This window comes from Dama dama, chromosome 24, assembly GCF_033118175.1.
Source record: "Dama dama isolate Ldn47 chromosome 24, ASM3311817v1, whole genome shotgun sequence".
In the NCBI taxonomy this organism is placed as follows: domain Eukaryota; kingdom Metazoa; phylum Chordata; class Mammalia; order Artiodactyla; family Cervidae; genus Dama; species Dama dama.
In genome coordinates, this window is record NC_083704.1 from 22,436,029 (window position 1) to 22,457,974 (window position 21,946).

A 21,946-nucleotide genomic window follows, 5' to 3' on the forward strand; every position below is an offset into this window, starting at 1 on the left:
CGGGGCGGGGCTGGGGGCAGGGCCAGGAGCAAGAGGGACGCGGACTGCAGCCTAAGGGGCACCGGGAGTTATGGGTAGGGGCGGGGCGGGGCTGGAAGAGAATAAGCCAATCTATGGGGCGGGGTTTGCGGGGGGTGGGCGGGGCCATCTGTAAAGCAGGCCCCAGTAAGGAGAATAGGGACTGAACTGGGGGTGAGGGGTGGGACTAAACAGAAGAGGGGGGCTTCAGAAGAGAAAGGGCGGGGCTTCGGATGGGCCTGGAACTTGGAGCTGGGCTGGGGAGAAGATAGAGCTGGGAAAAGCCACGCGAGGCTGAAGGGAAAGGGCGGGGCTTGGAAAAGGTAAAAGGGCAGGGCTGAGGAAAGGTGTGGATCTGAAAGTAGCGGCCTGATTGGGGGCGGTGCAAAATGCTGGTTGGGTGTAAAACGGACTGTGTCAGTAAAATAAGATTCAGACGCTGGAACCTTGTAGGTAGGCGGGGAAAGGCTTCATGATGTCAAAACAGCTACTTTTAATGTGACTGGGTCTCTTAGTAGCTATGCGAACTTGGGCAATTTGTTAAAGTCTTCCTACCTCATATTATTTATTTGTAAAGCTGAGCTCGACAACTCTATTGTCAGTTTTGGGGGGGCTCTTGAGAACTTGGTGCCAAGAAGAGTCTGCTTGTAAAACAGTACTTGTTGCTTAGCCTATCCAGTTTTGCCATCAACGGGGAGCGTGAAAGGGTCTGCCAGGGTTCTGGGGCAAAGCCCAAAACATCTGGAAACTTCTAATTTATCTTAGTATAAACCTTGCATTCAACCCACTATAAAGTATTTGTTTTCATATACAATGTCTTCCCCTAAACATCCTAATAAAATTGGCACTCCAGGAAGAGGTTTGCTGGTTAACATCTTGGCAAGTGGAGTCAAACTGTTGGGTTCTGTTTAATAAGTGACTTAACCTCTCTGAGCCTCAGATTCTTCATGTGCAAAAGATAAAACAGTGCTTATCTCACAGGATTGCTGTGAGGATTAAATAAGATGATGCATGTAAATTACTTATCAATGTCTGATATGTAGTGAATACTCAAAGAAAATATCAGCTTTTTAAATATCCTTACTCAAAAAACTTGAACTAGATGGATTAGAGCAGATTTATACAGAATCATCTTAAAGCTGACCCCTTTTGAGGTCAAGAATCCCTTTTAGAATCTGATAAAAGCTATGGGCCTCTCTCCTCAGGAAAAATGTACACACATAAAGATTCACTTGTTTCTTAAAGTATTTGAAGAATATCTGAAGAAGGGTTAGATGAATGGGTGTTAGGATGGGGATGATCCCTAGCTGAAGCTGTCCTTGCTCCGTCTTTCTCTTGGTGTGTCCCAGACCCTGGGCGTCCCAGCCTCCCTCCCCAAGACCCATGAGACAGAAGTGGAGTAAAGATCAGCTTTATTATTGGCAAGAAGGCAGGGAGGTGGTGACAGTGCCAGGCCCTTCTGTGGGTGATGGGGCAGAGGGCTCGACCAGCCAAGACCGATCCTCCAAGCTGCCCTCCCAGTGAGGTCCAAGGTTCCAGGTGCCTCTGATTTTGAGCAGAAGCAATGGGTGGGCAGGCAGGCAGACTGCTGGGCATTGGTTAGATGGGCTATTCAGGGATGCTCTGGAGCTGGTGTCGGGCTGGGGGTGGCAGGGGGTGGCGGGCGAGGCTGGATGTCCCTGGTGCGCATATAGGACAGTAGCTGCTCTGGGATCTCCGCCAGCACATCCTTGGCAAGTCGGGCCATGCTCAGCACCTGGTTCCCCGACCGGTCGACATAGTCTCGGAATGGGACAAACTGCGACAGGCACGATCAGGAATGGGTGGCCAGGAGAGAGAGGACTGGGGAAGGTGGCAGGGGGGAGGCTTCCTCTTTGACCCCTAACATCTCTAAGGATCACTCTCTTTCCCACTTTATCTAGAGGAACTTTCTACATTTGCTTTCTCCCCACCCACTTTTTTTCCACCTTCTATTCACCCTTAAACCACTCTAATTTGGCTTCATGCAGTCTACTGAAACTGCTCTTGCTAACGAAGTCAGCAGCACCATGTTCCCCAGTCAGTCCAGCAGGCAGTGATTGTCACACATCTGCTGACTCCCCTTGAACTTTCCATTACATTTCACCATAATCTTCCTGAACACTTCCCACTCTTGACACATTACATTCTTCTAGATTTTCTCTACCTTTCTGGATGCCTCCCTGAACCAACCCCAATGCTCTAGGTCTGCCTAATCTCTAAATCTGATGCCTTTTCTTTCTTAATTCTCTTCCTGGGTGATTTCATACACTTTCAACACATTTACAAACTGTTCCCTGGATTAAGAGGTACAAACTACTTAATATAGACAAAATAAATAAGAAACAAGGATAAATTGTGTAACAGGGTATTGTAGCTTTTATCTTGTAATAACTTTAAATGGAGTATAAACTAAAAGCACTGAATCACTATTCTACATAACTGAAATTAACACAGTATTGTAAAGCAACTGTACTTCAATTTAAAAAAAAAAGACCCTGTTCCCTGATAACTTCTACATTTATACATCCATCCCTACCTTCTTTTCTTTAAGGCCCAGAGTCACAACTTAGTTGCCCATATCACATCCCCTTTCATTTGTCTCGGATAACTCAAGCCCAATGTGTTTACAGCTGAATTCTAGGCTTTTCTGCCAAATCTGCCCCTCCTCCAGCCTTTCCTTTCCCAGTAAGTGAGGCTATCACTCACCAGGGGCTCAGTCTAGGAAACTAAGAATCATTCTTGAAGCCCCCCTGACTCCCTGTCACCATTTAATCAAATATTCAATTCTCATACATTTTTTCTTAAATTGTCTTTTGAACCTGTTTCTCCTCTCCATCCTCACTGCTCCTATTCCCATCCAAATCCCTGGACTGCTTCGAAGGCTTCCTCACTAACAGATCTCCCTGCCTTCTCCCTAGTCCTGCTGCAGTCCACGTTCCTGCAGCCTCTCTGCATGTCTCAAATGTGAGACTGACCATCTCACTTCTCTAACATCCTTCAAGAGCTTTCTAATTATTTCGGAACAAAGCCCCAAACTTCACCATGACTGGCAGGGCCTTGCCTTCCTCTTCCTCTCACTGCTGTGATCCTGCCACTCAGGCCTCTTGCCTTCTCCATGATTGGGCCAGTTATTTTGAACCTAAGGGCCTTCTCACCTGCTGCTCTCTGCTTGTTATGCTTATACCTTGCTTTAGATTTCAGTTCCAATGTCGTTTCCTCGTAGTAGCCTTCCCTGACAATCCTGCCTAATCAGATCCCAGTTACAGACTCTTACTGTGGCATTTGCTGTCCCTCTGGAGCACTTAGCACAATCTAATGAACTGTGCCATTATTATTGGCTGCCTCCACTAGAGGGCAGGTGCCTTGGGGATCTCTTACACTACGAATCCACCATGGCTGCAGCAACCTGCCTGTTTCTCAAAAAGAATTTGTTGAATGAATGTAGGAAGGCTGAAAGAGTGAAGGGAAGAAAGGTAAGTGATTAAGAAGGCAGTAAAGGGACTGCCCTGGTGGCCCAGTGGTTAAGAATCCACCTGCCAATGCAGGGAACACAGGTTCAATCCCTGGTCCAGGAACATCCCACAGGCCTTGAGGCGCCTAAGACCTCGCGTCACAACTACTGAACCCATGGTCTAGAGGCCACGGGTCACAGAGCCCAACCTCCGCAACAAGAGAAGCTCACACACTTCAACTAGAGAGTAGCCTCCACTCCCATAAATTTGAGAAAGCCCTGCATGCAGCAATGAAGACCCAGCAGAGCCAATAAATAAATAAAAATTGAAAAAAAAAGAAAGGAAGGCAGTAAAGGGGAATGGCTGCTAACTTAGCCCCTCCTTCCCACCATGCCTTTTGACACCATGACTTTCTTTTGACCCCATGATATCAAGTCTACCTGAACGATGTCGCGCTCGGCATAGCGTCCCCTAGAGGACACGCGCACATCATCACCGTCCAGCTCTTCCATAGCTGCAGAAAAGACACCCCTCAGCTGATTGGCCTTTCCCACAACAGCCCATGCTACCCTCTGCCTCTTGGCTCCCCTTTGGAGTCATCAAGAGACCACCTAATGGTTGTATCAAAGTCCTACAGATATTAGGCATTGTAATGGAGTTATTATTATTCCCTCCCAGGCATTCCATCATCCTAGGAACCCCAGGAGGGAAGTATTTGTATCAACAACCTTGGTTATAATGAGGAAATGGGTTCAGAGAAGGTCTGACTTGGCCAAGGTCCGACAAAGGCATCCATCCTATCTTCTCTATGAGACAGGCCTGGGTTCCCAGATCCTCCTCTATTTTCCCCAGTTCTTGGTCCCACTCATGAAAACCCCCCATCTTACTCACCTTCAAACATGGCCGGTCCCACACCGACAATAATGATAGACATGGGCAGTGATGAGGCCTATGAGGGGAAAGAGGGTAATTGGTTGGGGTGAGCAGCCATAACAAGGGAAGTGACTGTTGGGGGACAGTTCTCTCTGTGTGTGATATTTCGGCACATCTTACAAGCAGAGGCACTGATTTCTCTTTGTGCCAGACTATCTTTTCAAGTATGTCTGCATATGTAACAGCCTTGAAAGATACAGGGTCTTCCTATACACAGCAAAGGGTGGGTTTGTTTACTGTTCAGTATAATAAAATGTCTCCTGCTGGAACAAAGGGCAGGCATGCTTACTGCCCATGATAAAAGGCTTAGGCTTTCTACACTCAGGGTTTCTGTTCCATAATACAACCCACTGGTCATCTGGCCCTTGGCACATTATCTTCTGGGAAGTGGGACTTAGTGAATCAGAGCCAATGCTGATAGTTGAGCTGTTGCTATTGCTGGGAATAGTGGCATGTGGAGTCTCAATTCCTCGACCAGGGATTGAACTCATGCCCCCTGCAGCGGAAGTGTTGAGTCTTAACCACTGGACTGCCAGGGAAGTCCCATGCACCTTTGCTTTTGATCCAGAAGTCTGTGTCCACTGCCAGCATCCATGAAATTGTCAGCCTGACTTGTTAGCTTGCATGTAGGGCAAAATCTCCACCCCTGGACAGTTATTAGCAATGACCCCTCCCTGCTGAACCTCCTCAGACTTACACTGACGATGGCCTCCTTCGTCTGTGTCATGTCCGAGATGACCCCATCAGTTATGATGAGCAGAACATAGTACTGGGAACCATCAGAGATCTTGGCTGCAGCCCTGGGGGAGAGGCTAAGATCAGAATTCAGCTGAAAGCCCAGAGAGTCCAAAGAAATGTCTATCCCTAAAACGTCCACAGCCGGTCCGGTAAGCAGAGGACAAGGACTGGGGCTTCAGAAGCTCATGCTCCTTCCCCAGAGCTGGCTGCCTGCCCCCTCCGACCATCCCTCCAGTGACACTCACAGAGCATTTACTATGGTAGCTACTGTGTTAGGTAGGCTATGTTACGCGTTGTGAGAAAGAAACAGTCCCCCAAATCCTCTTGAGAATGGACAGTGAACCAACAATCACAGAAATAGCTGAAGAATTGCATTTGTGAGGAGAGTTAGGAGAGGAAAAGCTACTGCTATGACAGCATCCCGTAGGGATCTTGACATGGCCCAGGTCAATGAAGACTTCTTTGAGGAAACAATGTTTGAGGATGAAGGAGAAGAGGAGGGAGAGGAGGCTAAGTAAAGGGGAGGGGGAGGTCATTCCAGATAGAAGGAACAGCATGGACAAAGTCCCTGTAATGAGACTGGAGGAAGTCTACCCTGTCTGGAGTCCAGAAAGTGAGAGGAGCAGCGTGGGCCATATGATTGCAATGGGGTGGGGCCCAGATCACACAGGACTTTGTTGGCCCTGGAGTGATCCTGGTGTTTATACAAGAACAAGACCAAAGACTGAAGGCCTTCTTTCTCCCCTTTCTCACCCATTTCTCCTCCTCCCTTCTCCCTTCTGCTCATCATATGCCATTGCCTAGGCTTCTGGGTCCTCAGCCAGTGTAACAGCTGCTCCCAGAGTCTTTTTCCTTCTCTCACTATCAGTCTTTGACTCCCAAGATTTTTTGATCTGAAGTGAGTTCAGAAGTCATTGAGACCAGTCCCCTTATTTTATACATAAGAGAAACAAGACCGCAGACAGCACAAAGGCCATGGCAGACGCGGGCTCTTCCAGTCTCAAGCCCTGTGAGGATTGGAAAGGATGGAGCTGCACTATCCAGTAAGACAGTCCCCAGCTCATATGGAAATTTATATAAATTAAGTTAAATAAAATTATCTCAGTTACTTGTTTGCCCAAGCAACACTCCAGGTGCTCACCATCTGTATGTGGCTGGGAGCTACCATACAGGACATCACAAGACACAGAACATCTTCATCATTGCATCCATCACTGCAGAGAGTTCTGTCGGACAGTGCTGGTATCTAAGCTTGATATAAAAAATCCAGAGGAAAGCATAGTGGGAGTGGAGAATTCAAACAGCTACAGTTCATTTTGCCCAGGGCCCAGGGTGGGCGTGGGCCATGATCCTCCCTAGCAGCCTTGCTCTTTTCCTGAATTCCGGCTGCGGCCTCTTCATAGGCTTGGGCTGCCACCGTTTCCTGTCATTCACTCATTCCGCAAATAATCACTGCACACCTGCTGTGTGTCAGACACCAAGTTGGTGCTGAGCCTGCAGCAGAGAATTGGCCGTTGTCCTGGGGGAGACGGATGCTTACAGCATGGAGATGCCATGAGGCGAGGGCTTTGAGGACATGAGGTCTAACCTAAGACCTGAACAGTGAGTAGGAGTTAGCTAGGATGAGGTGGAGGCAGAGGTGGGGTGGGGGGAGGGGGAGGGTAAAGGGAGGGTCTTCAGAGAGAAGGAATGGCGTGTGCAAACCGAGAGAGAGTGTATTCGAGGAGCTGTAGGTAGAATACAGAAGACGGAGGAGGTCAGAGTAATGGGTAACCCTCACAAAGGGATCTGTGAGCAGGAGCATTGAGGGGTGGTGCGGAAGGGTTTGGGGACTTGAGAGGCACATCCGTGGCTCCCTGCAGAAGCCTGGCACCCCCAAGGCCATTTAGACCTGGAGCTGGGTGACGGGCCGGGGAAAGCCAGTCTGTGCCCCACCTGTCTGTGGGGTGGCAGACAACGAAGCGGCATCTGTGATCATCAAAATCATGGCTGCACACTTGACATATGTGACCTGATTGAATCCTCACCACCCTTCTAAGAGGTGGGCACATTTGTTATTCCAAAGTGAAGTGTACAGGCATGAGTAATAACATTCCAAAGGGGTGGTGAAGCCAGGGCCCCAGTCCACACTTGACAGACTAAGCCTAAAGCCTGAGCTCTTGATGCCTCTAGGCTTCATTCCCGCCTGCTCTTTGGCTACTGCTCCATGCACACTGCACACTCTGATCTCGGTGTACTGTTCACTGTCTACCGAGCTTGCCCCTTCATGCCTCTGTGCTCTTCACATGCAGTTCCTGCCGCCAGGCCTGCTCTGCACGTCTTCCTCTGATAAAGTCCAGTTCGCCCTCTGCACCCAGCCAAGCAGTCAGGTCCCTCCACAACTAGGCTGCCTTGGGTCTCTTGGATGCCACCCACCAAGATGGGCTGCATGCCCTTCATGGGTTCTTACACCCCTGAGTGTACCAACATGTATGCCAAGGGGAACCCAAGGTCACAGGATACCTGAAGCACCCATTACACCATATGATCTGGTGGATAAAGCTAGATGTCTCTAAGTATACTTAAAACACACCTCCCCACACCTTAAATTATAGCAAATATGGACACAATGTCAGAAGCATGTAAAATCTGCATGAATTGTTAAGATAAAATATGGGGATTTCAAAGACATTTTCAGGTCGGCTGCTTTCAACCGGGCCCCCAGTTACCCCTAGGGGAAGCAGTTGTTTGCCTTTGCCAATAGGCAACTTGCTGGAAAAGTCTGGGAAGCTCTGGCCTGTAGAAGGTAATGATTTATTTATATTTCTGTCTCCTGAGCCAAGGCGGGAGATCTCAAGGGCAGAGACTAGATCTGATTCATCTGAGTCTCCAGTGCCCCAGCAGATATCTGAGCACATGCAGATGCCCTCTGAATAGTAATAATGATAATAATCGTAATAGCTCACACCTATACCACTTACCATGTGGCAGGCACTGTTCTATGTGCCTGACGAATATTAAGTTAGTCCTCACAACAGCTCTGCTGCTGCTGCTACTGCCAAGTCGCTTCAGTCGTGTCCGACTCTGTGCGACCCCATAGACGGCAGCCCACCAGGCTCCCCTGTCCCTGGGATTCTCCAGGCAAGAACACTGGAGTGGGTTGCCATTTCCTTCTCCAATGCATGAAAGTGAAAAGTGAAAGTGAAGTCGCTCAGTCGTGTCTGACTCTTCGAGACCCCATGGACTGCAGCCCACCAGGCTCCTCCGTCCATGGGATTTTCCAGGCAAGAGTACTGGAGTGGGGTGCCATTGCCTTCTCCACACAACAGCCCTATGATGTAGCTATTATTATTCTCATTTACAGTTGAGGAAAGAGACACAGAGAGGTTCAGAGTCTTGCCCAAAGTGACACAGCTAGTAAGTAGTAGAGTGGGTGTATTAACTTAGTCTAGCTCTACAGCCCACATTCATGCTACATTTTTCTTTATGGAATATTCATTGAATCAGTAAATGAATGAGTGAATCAGTGAATTTGCCCAAGATAATGTTTAAATCTGTTTAACAACAATAACAAAAGAAAATGTGCTCAGGTCCCATTATTAAGTGAAAAGATCAGTAGTGAAATGTTACATCAAATTTGACTGCCATTATGGTTACATAAGGAAAAGACTATCATTAACTATATATATATATAGTTATATTATATTGTTATATATATAACTGTGTATATACTATATATAGTTTTTATATATATATATATATATATATATATATATATGTTTCTCCACATTCTCATGGGCCATTTTCTGGGTCATTTCTTATTTAATATCTCCATCCTTAAAATTTCAACAGCAATGTTACATTACTTTTGTAATTAAAGAAACTATTATCTCATGATGAATTAGAAGATAAACTAATCTTTATTAGAGGAAAAGGGAGTCTCTGGATATATATATCTCCCTGAAATTCTTCCACTTTTATTATTTTTTTTGTTTCATCTTTTTACTTTCAAGTTTTCTGAGGTATTTTGTTTTACATGGGTCTCTTCTATTTAGCATATAGTATGTATGTGAAAGTCACTCAGTTGCAACTCTAATTCTTTGCAACCCCATGGACTCTATAGTCCATGGAATTCTCCAGGCCAGAATACTGGAGTGGGTAGCCTTTCCCTTCTCCAGGGGATATGCCCAACCCAGGGATCAAACCCAGGTCTCCCACATTGCAGGCAGATTCTTTACCAGCTGAGCCATAGGGAAGTCCAGGAATATTGGAGTGGGTAGCCTATCCCTTCTCTAGGGGATCTTCCTGACCCAAGAATCGATCTGAGGTCTCAGGCAGATTCTTTACCAACTGAGCTATCAGGGAAGCCCTTAGCATATAGTAGAATTATTATTTTTTATTCAATCAGAGAAACTTTTTCTTTTAATAGGTAAATTTATCCAACTTAAGTTCATTAACATATGTTCGGTTTTAGTTCAGTCATTTTATTTTATTTGCATTAAAAATCATTTGATATGTAAGTTGGATTTTCTTTGCTTTGTGTTTTTATTCTGAAAATTAGAAGTTACTCTTCTATTTTTAGAAGTTACTCTTCATCGTTAATCTACAACTTGAGCTCATTTTAATCTACCATGAGCACTGACTATGGGCCAGACACTGTGCTAATTATTCTTATGTTGTTACCTAATTTTAAATCCCCAATATCCCTATAAAAATAAGATGCTCTTATCATCCATTATTATACCCATTTACATGGATGAAATGGAGGCTTAGAAAGAAGTTAAGTTGCTTCAGGTCAGATGAGGTTAGTGGCTGGTGGACCCAGGGTCACTCCCAGGTTTGATGCCAAAGTGTGTGCCTTATCCACTGTTCTCTAGGTCCTTCTCTCTTCCCCAAACATGAGGCCTGGTTTGTTGTTCCCAGGAAGTGGGGTTGGGGCAGTTCACTGACACTCTTTCTACCTCAGAATAAGGCCTGATGTAACCTCCTCATACCAGAGCTTGGCCAACACTGAAACTTTCGCCCTTTCCCCAAAGCCTAAATTCACTATCCTTGGGAAGTCAGTCCCCTGTCTGGTCCCCTTAATTTCCCCCAGGTCCATCCAGTTTCCTTACCTGGCCACCTGGTTGATGACAGGGGCGAAGTAGGTGGGCCCGTAGAGCTGCACTGTGCGCAGGCTCTGGAAGTAGCTCTCCAACACGCCCTCGATGCCCGCGCAGTTGGGGTCCTCATCATTGTTGTTCTGTCAGGGAAGATGCCCTGCTGGACTGATCCCAGCTCACTCTTGCCTTTCTCCACCGCTCTCTTTCACACTCCCCTCCAGACTCCAACCCAGCTCCCCTCCTTGCTCTGCCACCCTCCCCTAGATCCTGCTCTTCTGCATGTCCTTGACCCTTAGAAGAAAATCTAAGCAGAAAAATTTTGTCAACTTGGGTGGGCCAGATTCCAGAGTGTGGAGTCTAGGCTCTGGCCCATACCATACCAGGGGGAACTGGTGGGAGATCCGTCCCTCTGGAGGGAGCTTGGCGCCAAAGCCGTAAGCTGGGAAGAGCTTGTCACTGTCATAGTCCTGGATGATTTCTCCCACTGCCTTGAGGGCCATGGCATAGGCGCTGAGCTGATAAGGACTCATGTAGTGCAGGGAGGTGGGCTGCAGGGGATTCCCTGTAAGGAAACAGGAGCCCCACCTCATGGTCATCTTGATGATCTGTCTGTTCACCTGCCTGTCTTTGTATGCATCTATGCGCTGCCTATCCATTCATCCACTCTTTATGCTGTTGTTGGTGTTTTGTCTCTAGGTCGTGTCCGACTCTTTCATGACCCCATGGACTATAGCCCGCCAGGCTCCTCTGTCCATGGAATTCTCCAGGCAAGAATACTGGAGTGGGTTGCCATTCTCTTCTCCAGGGGATCTGCCCAACCCAGGGATCGAACCCATGTCACCTGTGTTGGCAGGCAGATTCTTTACCACCGAGCCCCCAGAGAAGCCTCTTTACCCATGTACTCCTTCATTATTTTACTCAGTCATCCAAATGTTCATTTTCAAACTATCCATGTACCAACCCCTATATCTATCCATCAGTTCATCCACCTGCTCATACATCTATTCACCGATCCACTGGCCATAAATCCATCTACCTATTCACCTCTATCCATCTGCTTCTCCATCTTCTTATCCAGTTAGCCACCCACCTGTGCATCCAGCCAGCCAACCTGCCATCTATCCACTTGCTCACCTGCCATTTCTCTTTCTTTCCCATCCATCCATATAACCATATTCTTTTGTCCATCTACTCATTCATCCATCTCTATTCATCCCATTCATTTACCTGTCTGTCCTCATATGGATCCATCCACTATCCACCTGTCCACTCATCTATTTTCCCAGTTTAAACACCTGTCCATTTGTCCACCCACATGCCAGTTCATGCATCCACCTCTTCAGCCTGTTTACTCACTCAGACCCATTGGCTCACACTGTTCGTCTGTCTACCCACACAGTTATCCACCCATTTACCTGTTCATCTGTCAGTACACTTCTGTTCCCTCCCATCCACTCATCTACTCGTCCACTTCTCAAGCTACCTAGAGCTATTTATCCTTTCAATTTTCTTTGGTCCATTTACCCACTTACCTTTCTGTACTCTCCCACCGTTACCTCCACAACACTCCTGCCCCAGTATTAGCCTAACTGGGCCTTGCCTCAAGGCTGGGCTTCCTGGATAGGTTAACTCTTATTCCCAGGTTTTAATTCAGGCCTATCCCTAACAACTTCTTTAGAATCCCTCCACACCCTGTTCCCCCATCCATGCCTCACCATTAGAAGCTGTGAAGTCAATGGCTACTGTGAAGTTCAACTGTGTCCTGTTGGGGAAATAGATGGATTGAGAAATGAGGGACTAATACTTACTATACCAGGATTTCTCAAACACGTGTATGCATCTGAATCACATGGGAGTCGTGTTAAAAGGCAAATTATGATCTGGATGGTCTGGGTGGAGCCTGAGATTCTACATTTTTAACAAAATCCCAAGTGAGGCAGATGCTGTTGGCCCATGGAACACACTTTGGGGAGTGGGTTCCCACATGCCCCATTTATTCCTAAATGCCTACCTCATGACATAATATGCATAATTTAATTTAACCCTTACTATAGTCCTAAAGTAGTAATTAACATCTCCATTTTACATTAAAATCAGGTTTAGAGAAAAAAAGTACCTTTCTGAGGTCTGCTTGCATCCACTAAACCAAGGAAAATGTACCCTACAGCCTGCTTGTCTTTTCCTTCTCTCTTGGCCTCTCCCTCTTGCCTAGCCATATCTTCTGTCTGGGCTCCAGTAAGGCTACGGGAGACCACTGGTCTGTCATCTTCCCAGGGGGGCTGGAAGCTAGGGCTGAAAGGCAGCCCTATGGAGAGAACTACGATGGACAGCACTTTGCACTTTATAGTCTGCCACGTGTTTTCAAGATCTCATCGGATCCTGACCATTAATGAAGAGTAAAACTGAGGCTCAGAACTGGGAGAAACTCGTTGCTGGACTTTCAGTCCAGAGCTTGGCTGTGACTCACCCTCCCTTGATGTAATCGACAAAAGTGAACTCAGAGTCCACAGAAAAGGAGAGCAGCGTCACCTGTGGGACAGAAGAGGCAGCCCTGCTACTTGGAAAGGGTGGTTGCGCTAGAGAAAGGGAAAGAGGCACTCAACTCCAGCCCCTGACCCACCCTGTCCGATTTCTGAAAGGGCAAGAGGGGAAGCCATCAGAAACATACTTGGGTTTCCAAAAGTATATTAAATCATGAAATAAAACTTAGGGTTCCCCCCCAGAAAAACCTGCAAAAGATTAAAGATCAAACAAATTTCCTTAGGTGAGGGGAAAAACAAGAATAAAAAACAAAACAAAAGGAAAACTGAAATGGTGCCACCTTGTATCCAACATCACTATGTGCAAGCAGTCTGCACCCATAGCTCTCCCATACCCTCACCGAGTGGTCATGCTCTGTGTCCCCATTCTGGGGACAGAAACAGAAGGATCCACAGAGGGCCAGAGCTCTAGGGAGTACTCACGGTTCCCGAGTTGACGTATTTCTTCTTCTTACATTTCTTCCGAGGGTTAAGTACCTAAGCGCAGTAAGGTAACGGTGATGGTGGGACACAGGTGAAGGGAAGCACAGACTGAGCACACTTGGGGTGGAGGCCTGGGAAAGCTGGGCGCGGCTGAGCTCTCACCTCATACACGGTGAACTGGTTCTGGGCCTTGCTCAGCTCTCGGTAGCTGGTGGTGAACTCACCGATGAAGTCGTGGCTGCAATGAGGCCAGGGGCAGGTAAGCGACTGCTGCTGGCTTGGAGCCACCCCTGAGACCAGTCTTTTACCCTCACTATCCCCTGCCGCTACTTGGTCTGCCAGGCACTGGGCCTTGGGTCAGAAGAGAGACCAACCTAAGAGGGAGAGAAGGGAAGAGACGGTGTCCCCGAGAGACAACTGAGGGGACCTGGCATCTGTCGTCACCATCTCTGGCTCCCAGGGCTACTCTGGGGTTCCTAGCGAGAGTGCTACATATTTCAGGGAACTGTTTGGTTTAATTATAGGAGAGGGCAGTGCTACCTTCCATCCCGGTCCCAGTCGTACACGTCAATCTTCACCGTTCTGAAATGTAGGAGATAAACACAGGCTAGGTTTGTAGGATAAATCTGAGACACCCCCACCCATCTAGTCAAGATGATCTTGACTATACACAGATCATCCTTCCATCCATCCATTTGTCCTTCTATCAACCTTCCTCCCATCTGTCTTATCCATTTATCAGTCCCCGAATGTACCCAGCTGTCTACTGACACTATCATTATTGCTACTGCTGCTGCTGCTATTTGTACCACTATTACTATTCTTTACTACTGATTTTAAAAAAATATTTTGGCCACACTATATGGCTTGTGGGATCTTATTTCCCTGACCAGGAACTGAACCCAGGCCCTCAGCAGTGAAAATGCAGAGTCCTAACCACTGTACCACCAGGGAATTCCTTTGCTTCCCCGATGGCTCAAAAGGTAAAGACTCCACCTGTAATGCAGGAGATGTGGATTTGATCCTTGGGTCAGGAAGACCCCCTAGAGTAGGAGATGGCAACCCACTCCAGTATTCTTGTCTGAAAAATCCCACGGACAGAGGAGCCTGGTTGGCTATAGTCCAGAGGGTCGCAAAGAGTCAGACACAACTGAGTACACACACACACACATTCCAGGCATTGTTCTCAGCACTTTCACTGACTAATTTAACAAGCACTCTATAAAGCAAGTATTAATACTATTATTACTTTTGAATAAGGACACTGAGGCCCAGAAACTAGTAACTTGACTAAGGACCATAACAAGTAAATTGCTGAGCTGAGATTTAAACTCTGACATCCTGGTTCCAAAGACTATGTTCTTTTTTTTTTTTTTTTCAAAGACCATGTTCTTAACAGCTATGCCTAAGTCATCTTTTATGGCCACTGACCTATGCAGCAGTTCATTCAACCATCCATCCTGCCATCTAATCACCCTTTTACCCATACAAATTTACCAATCAATTACTTATTAAACTCTATCACCCATATAACTATACATCCCGCCCTTCAATGACTCACTGATACATACAAGCGTCCATCTGTATCTCCATGCATCTACCCAACCAAACACTCAGCCATCTGGTATTTGTCTAATCAACCACTTGTCTACATAACCATCTACTTATGGGCCCACTCACCTATCTTCATACTGCCCATTTGTGAATTCATATGGTCAGCCTATCCATCTACTTTACACTCATCCATCCATTCCCTCTACCACCTGTTCATCTGTCTATCCATTAATGTACCTGTCATTCCACCTGTTTACCCTCCTGCCTTTTCAGTCACCCCTCTGCCTCTCCAACCAACCATGGATCTCTCATATACCCATCCAGCCTCTCATGCATTTAGCCATCCATCCATTAATCCACCCATCATCTATCCATCCACTAATCCACCCAGCAGTCCATTCACTCATTCATCTGCTATCCATTCATCCATCCCACCCACCGGTCCTCTTATACATCCATCCACATACCCATCTATTCAAGCACCAGTTTATCTATTCACCTGATTATCTATCCATGTATCTGCTCATCCACTTATTGATTTGCCCTTTCATCCATTCATCCATCCACCCATCCATCTGTCCATCTACCTATTCATCCATGTGGCTATCTATCTGCCTTCCCAGGCACCCATCTCCATGTCCAAAACTCTGTCTCACTGAGCAGGATCCTCCAGTGCTATTATGGCACTTCTACCTTCATTCTTCAGCCCAAGAACCCCACTCTCACACCCTTGTCCCCTTACTCCTTAGCTTATACTGACGCAGACCTGTCATAGTCTCCATTGCACAAGGCCCGCACAGGGATGCTGAAGGGCTGCCATACAGGATTCAGTGTGTTTTTCACAACCTCTGTCTTGTGGCAGATGGTGAACCTGGAGAGGACAAGAGGACTGGAACCTGCCTTTGGGGTAGGACTGAGCCCAGAGACAGGGCCTGATATGCTTGATTTAAGCACATATTGGGTGCTGCCTTAAGTGAATTCTGGGCTCAGGTCCTGATGGAGTCTAAGATGTCCCAGCCTAAGAGCCCTCATGGGCCCACGGCAATAGAGGGAGCAGTGACTCACGTGCCATCCTCATTGCTCCTGTAGAACACGAGGAAGGGGTCTGATTTCCCAAAGAAGTCCTTCTTGTCCAGTTTGTTTGCACACAGCTGCATGGTGGCAATATCCTGTGGATGAGGTTGGACTATTGATGCTCGAATTGCCCCCAGACTGAGACAGCCCACTAAAGGGAGTTTGGGGAGAGAAGAGAGCCTCCTGGGTCTAGCATGTGGCCCTTACTGACCCGACAATTGCTAAGCTCCTCTGCAGTCAGCAATATGGTCCCACACTTCTTGCCTGGTACACCCCTGGAAGCAGAAAAAGCCTCTTTGTGAGGGGGGAGAGTAGGAAACAAGGATTGGGGTGGCCAATCTGGGATTGGGTAGGCCAGGGGATTCAGTTTGCCATTTATTGACTGTCCTGAGTGTTTCCATCTCTGGTGGGGTAGGACCTGACTTGGACTGGGGAGGGTCTCTGGTCTGGAAGGAAGGGGTTAATTTAGCCTGTGTGGACATCTCTTAATGGTAGCATGGGAAACATAGGATTTAGAGTTCTGGGCAAGTTGTTTTTCCTTTCCTTGGGCCCTTGGTTTTCTCTTTATGTAATGGGAATCTTGTCCACCTCTTAGGGTTGTGAAAAGATCAGAATGAACGTATGGAATAAAAAGCAGTTGGTAAGCTTGGTAGATACGAAGGTGGTTCTGTTTCTTAAAGCAGACTCTGCTTATACGCCAGGCATTGTTTTAGGTACAATTTGGCCAGTTGGCACCTTCCAGCTCTGCCAGACCCTGCCTTCAGGGAGTTTCCAGGGGCAGGTGGGATGTCAAGGCCAATAGGCAAGTAGAGCGTGATGTGATGCAACAGTCCTGAATGAGGGAGAGCAATTATTACCCAGATCTGGGGCAGAAGGACTGGTTTGTTAGGTCAAAGATGCTGTGCTTTCAGAAGATTGTGAAGAGTGAGATCTGAAAGACCAGGGCAGTCTTATCCTCTTCTGATCCAAGAAGGGACACTTGCATATGCCTGGACACCCATCCCCAACTTGCTTTGGGTCTCCAAGCAGTCAGAGGCCTTGTGGATATGGGCCTGCCAACCCTAAACTCCAGGAGAGCCAAAGTGTGACAGAGAGGAAGCTAGGTTGGGAGTATTCTCAGTTCAAGTTTTGATTCCAACTTGCCATGTGATTTTCGTCATCTTTAATATGAGAATTTGAACCATTTCGTTGGCTCTTTTGATCTCTGACTCTCTGTGCTTTAAAGAGACAGCGTGTAATGAGTGCAGGGACTCTCCACCTGCACACCCAGAAGCGAGTCACTGATGCTACTGCCTTCTCACTGTTCTTTCTCTCCTTAATGTTCTCCCTCATCTCCTCACCCAGTGTGAATTCCAGTCACTCTGGACTATAATAATCACTCCCTTGCATCCTACTCCTTTCCCCTAGCCCTTCTCTCACTTCTGTCTACTTATTTGGCAGAACCACAGCCTGAATTAAATTCAGTTCTCTGCCTAACCCATACCACACCTGTGCAACTGGATATGGCCAGAGGAAAACCCACACTCATTTTAGATGTGTGACCAAAAGGGTCAAGCAGGTCCTTAATCAGACTGTGCGTTCTGAGTCCCTTCACTCTCCAGTGCTGTGAGATGGCGCTTGCACTCCTCCTCTCTCCTCAACCCAAAAAGCCTCCTCCTCCGTCCTCACTCTCAGCCAATGACCTTGTTTCCTACTTCACTGACAAAGCTGAAGCAACCAGAAGACAGTGTCCACAGACCCACCAGACACCTACCCTGCCTCCAGTATCTTCTCCCACACGAGGCCTTCCTACCGTTGCTATAAATGACTACCATGTGCCTATTTATCCCTCCCCTGTGTGCTACATTCCACACCCTCCCTCTTGCCTGTACAGAGACATCACTCCAGCAACTGTCCCCCCCTTTTTTTTGATCATGGCATGAGGCATGTGGGATCTTAGTTCCCCGATCAGGGATCGAACCTACACCCTCTGTGCTGGAAACAGAGTCTTAACCACTGGACCACCAGAGAAGTTCTTTCCCTTTTTGTATTATGTCAGATTTTCAGATTCTACTAGATCATTCCTATTAGCATACAAATGTGATATAATTTTTTTCAGGTTAAAATATTACAAACCTCTTCTTGATCTCACTTCCCTCTCCAGCCACCCCTCCTTTTCTCTTCTCCTCTTTGCAGTAAAATTCCTTGAAAGATTCCTAATTCCCATTTCTCCCTTCCATTCTCTTCTAAACCCCCCTAACCAGGCTGTTATCCAAACCTCTTCTTCAAAACTCTGACAAGCAGAGTCACCAGCGACTGCTGTCTTGCTAAACCCAATATCCAGTTCCCAATCCTCACCTTTCTTGACTGCCACGGCATTGACATGATCAGCCACTCTCTTGTCTTTGATGCACGTCCTTTGCTTCCGGGACAGCACCACCCACTCTCGGTTATCCCATTTCATTAATGCTCCTTCTCAGTCTCCCTTCCTAGCTCCAACACATGGAGTTTTGGTCTTTGGTCTTCTCTCTCTCTCCTCACTCCCTTAGTGATCTCATCTAATCTCATGTCCTAAAAGAGCATGTAAGATTTATGTTTCTTATTGCCTATTTGACACATCTACTTGTCTAATAAAAATTTATGAAATTCAATACGTCATACTGAACTCCTCATTGACTTCCTCCCACAACTTACTCCTCCCTCACCTAAAAAAAAATCATCTCTATTTATGGCAACTCCATCTTTCCACTTGTTCAGGCCAAAGGCCTTGGTGTCATCCTCGACTCTTCTTATTCTCTCACGTCCATATTCAGTCTGTCAGGAATCTGCTGCTCCATCTTCAATTTATATCCAGAATCTAACTAATTCTCTCCTCCTTCACTGCTGGCACCGTAGATTATTTCCACTTTTGCCTCCCCTCCCCACCCCCCCCGCCCCCCCCAGGATGTAGTCTCAACCCAGCAGCATCCTTTGAAAGCAAGTTAGAGCATTCCTCTGCTCAGAACTCTCCACTGACTCCCAACTCAGAGTAAAAACTAAAGTCCTCACAGTGGCTCCCAGGCCCTAACCGTGAATTCACCAAGCTCACCTCCTCCTTTCTCCCCACTGCTTACCCAGTTCCACCTACACTGGCCTCCGTGCTGCTCTTTGAACACATCAGACTTCTGCACAGGCAGTTTCCTCTCCTGGAACATCCCTCCTCCAGATATCAGCACAGCTCACTCCATTACTTTCTTCAGATTATTGCTCCGAAGTTACCTCTCCATGAGGCCTCCTCAGCCCTCCTGTAGAACACTGCAGCACCCATCACCCTGCATTTCCGGTCACTCTAATTCTGTTCTACTTTCATTCCACAGCACTTCATGTCTTCTAGGACATTATGTAATTTACTTATTTATTATTTCAGTTTTGTACTATTTCTCTCCCTCTTCTGTTACATAAGCTCCCTGAGGGCAGGAGCCTTTGTTTCGTTCACCACTGCAACCCAAGCCACTTGAACAGTGGCTCATATAGAGTATATGCTCAGTAGTGTTTGTGGAATGGATAAATCCTTGGTACCCAGCCCAGGGTATAGCATACAAAATGTGCTAATAAATATTTAGTGAGTGAATGTAATGTAAATTCCAGAGAACTTGATTTAGTGAGGAAGACTTGGAAGTGGACCTTAAAGGTTGAATCAGATTCAGAAAAAGAGTGAGGAGAGAGAGTGAGAGAGAGAGGAGATATGTCAGGGCTGAGAGTGACTTGAGCAAAGCCCTGAAGATTGGATTTTCCCAGGAGGTGATGGGAGCCATTGAAGGCACCTGACCAGGGGAATCCCAGCCTCCAACAATACACAGTCAGCTGCATCTTTAGGAGAATTCGGAGGCCCGCCCCTCCCCCATTCCCCTTCAGGTTCAGCTCACGTGAGGGGTCGCTCAACTCGGCTGCCCTGGCCTCCGATGACCTCTCCCAGGGCCAGGAACGCTTGGCCCAGGAAATCCTGCACGGGGATACAGAGTCAGCGAGGACAGGAGCGGCTGGTGGTGAGAGTCCCAGCCCGGCCCTGGTGATGATGCTGCACTGACCACTGTGACTGGAGGCAGTGGAACCACCCAGCCAGGGCTTCAGAGGAGGGATGCGGCCAGACAAGCCGCCCTTCTTGGTCCTGATATCTGGAGCCCACAGCCTCTACCCTGCCAAGATACCATCCCACCCCTCACCTTTCACACACACCATACGCTGACCCCGCCCAGCCCCATTCAGCCTCACCTTCTGAGGGTCCCAGCAGCAGTCGAGAAGGAAGAGTAGCAGTGAGTAAGAGGCACAGGCGGGAAACCGAGGCAGGAACAGGAGAGGAGGGCAGGGAGGGCAGGTTCGGGGCCGAAGAAGGTCGAGTCGGGTTTGAGGGGTAGGAGGGTTCTAAGGAGGGTCGTTTAACACACAGTGAGCGCCGCCTGTGTGCCCAGCCTGCCCGTGAGGGAACGGTCGCTCACCGGTTTGGAGATGTTGGTTTTGGAGTCGACGTTGTACCTGGGAAGAGAGTGGGACCAACATGGGGCGGGGGTGGTGGGAGAGAGCCTGGAAAAGGGGTCCGATTTCGAGTCCAGGTTAAAATTGTGGGTGGAGGGTGGGGCAGTCTTGTACCGGAATTCAACCTGGACCTCCTTTGGACAGGAGTCGGGGTCAGAGGGAGTCAGACCTAGGCGAGGTCAAGTCCGGGGCCTGCTGGGGGCAGGGTCACCTCAGAGGTGGGACTTAGAAAGGGGCGGAGCCAATTAAGGAGAAGGGTTGTCAGCAGGACTAGGCCTGGGGAGTGGCCAACCTAGACTTGGGGGCGGCGCTAAGCCTAGAGAGGAGTCCTTCAAAGTGCCACCGAACTGGGCCTGGGGGTGGAGCCAGGTCGGGGGGGGGGGGGGGGCCCGCTGGGGGGCGGATCCAGGTTGGGGGAGGTCCAAGCCGGGTTTCTGGGCGGGGCTCACACATCGAAGCGCAGGTTTTGCTTTTCCTCAAAGAAGTAGTCGAGGACGAATTTGCGCACGAAGTCTGGGTTCAGTGTGTTGTCGATCACCTCGGTCCGTCCGAACTGAATGGGGAGTGGACAATCAGCACGGGGCCTGCTAAAGGGGACAGGTGCTTCCCAGGCGCGGCCGTGGACTGGGTGAGGGTTCTAGGACTTACCTCCCGCCACTCCTGGCTGGCCCGGCTCTGCGTGTAAAGCACCACCACTGCAGGCGGGAGCGGGAGCAGGGGCGGGGAGGGAAGGACGTCAGGTCGGCCCGCCGCCCCCTCCCCGCCCCTCAGGTGCTCTCGGACCCCAAGTTCCCTCCCTCCCGACCCTGGTGCCGCCTACTGGGGTCGGACTTGGAGAAGGTGTCGAGGTCCAGCAGGTTTCTAGAGAAAGAGACACACAGACGGACAGCGAGTGGATCATCCTGGAGCCCACTGCCGGTACCCTACCCAGAGGTGGGCACCTAGGGAGGCACGGGGTTCAAATCACACCTCCCTCCCCCGTAACTACACCCTGCCGGGGTCCCGTGTTATCAGCACCCTGGACAACACCGGAAATCTCAGCCTAAGAGCTGTTTCTCTGCGGACTGGACGCGTCCAGACTGCCTGTAAGGGCCCAGGAAAGAGGGTTAGCCCCCAGAACTTTACCCTGCTGGGGCGCAGATCCTACTGGATCCCCGCGACCCATCCCTTCAAGCCGCAGGCTGAGCCCTCTTTTGTGGTTGGGGCTATTCAAGGGAACCCCCTCCCCGCGTCCGCTAGCAACTCCCCTGAGTCTGCATCCGCGATTTTCCCCGGCCCGGATGCTTCTTCTCCTGGGGTCTACCCCCTGCTCGCGCTGAGCCCCTGAACTGGGTGGTGCTGGGGCAATGCCTAAGCCCTCCCCAGCACGGCCCGCTCACCGGCAGGACACGGTGATTTCAATCTTGGTGGCCGGGACGCTGCGCTCGGAGGCTCCGCTTAAAGACATGGCTGGTCGGGCGGCCGGAGCTGCGGGAGGCTGCGAGACGGGAGCTGCTAGGGGCGGCGGCGGCGGCGGCGGCGACGGCGGGGCCGGCCCATGTGCCGCCGCGGCGGTGGCGGCGGAGGCTGTGCTCCCTCCAGCCCTGCGTGCGCTCTGGTTGCTCGCGCCTTCACTGTGGCC

At 48.8% G+C, this 21,946-nt stretch overlaps 1 protein-coding gene across 1 annotated transcript; it reads right to left on the reverse strand.

Moving 5' to 3' along the window:
* Positions 1-1,413: 1,413 nt before the first annotated feature.
* On the reverse strand, positions 1,414-21,791 carry CPNE9 (copine family member 9). Its single transcript, XM_061128009.1, has 20 exons — positions 21,705-21,791; positions 21,146-21,186; positions 20,974-21,020; positions 20,775-20,878; positions 20,289-20,325; positions 19,719-19,795; positions 16,046-16,109; positions 15,826-15,929; positions 15,527-15,631; positions 13,747-13,788; positions 13,369-13,444; positions 13,207-13,260; positions 12,711-12,772; positions 11,959-12,005; positions 10,624-10,805; positions 10,256-10,383; positions 5,122-5,224; positions 4,383-4,440; positions 3,932-4,005; positions 1,414-1,816 (listed from the first exon to the last, which is right to left on the reverse strand). Exons 1-20 carry the CDS (start codon positions 21,770-21,772, stop codon positions 1,631-1,633), a joined length of 1,659 nt encoding a protein of 552 aa, XP_060983992.1. The 5' UTR covers positions 21,773-21,791; the 3' UTR covers positions 1,414-1,630.
* Positions 21,792-21,946: the final 155 nt, after the last annotated feature.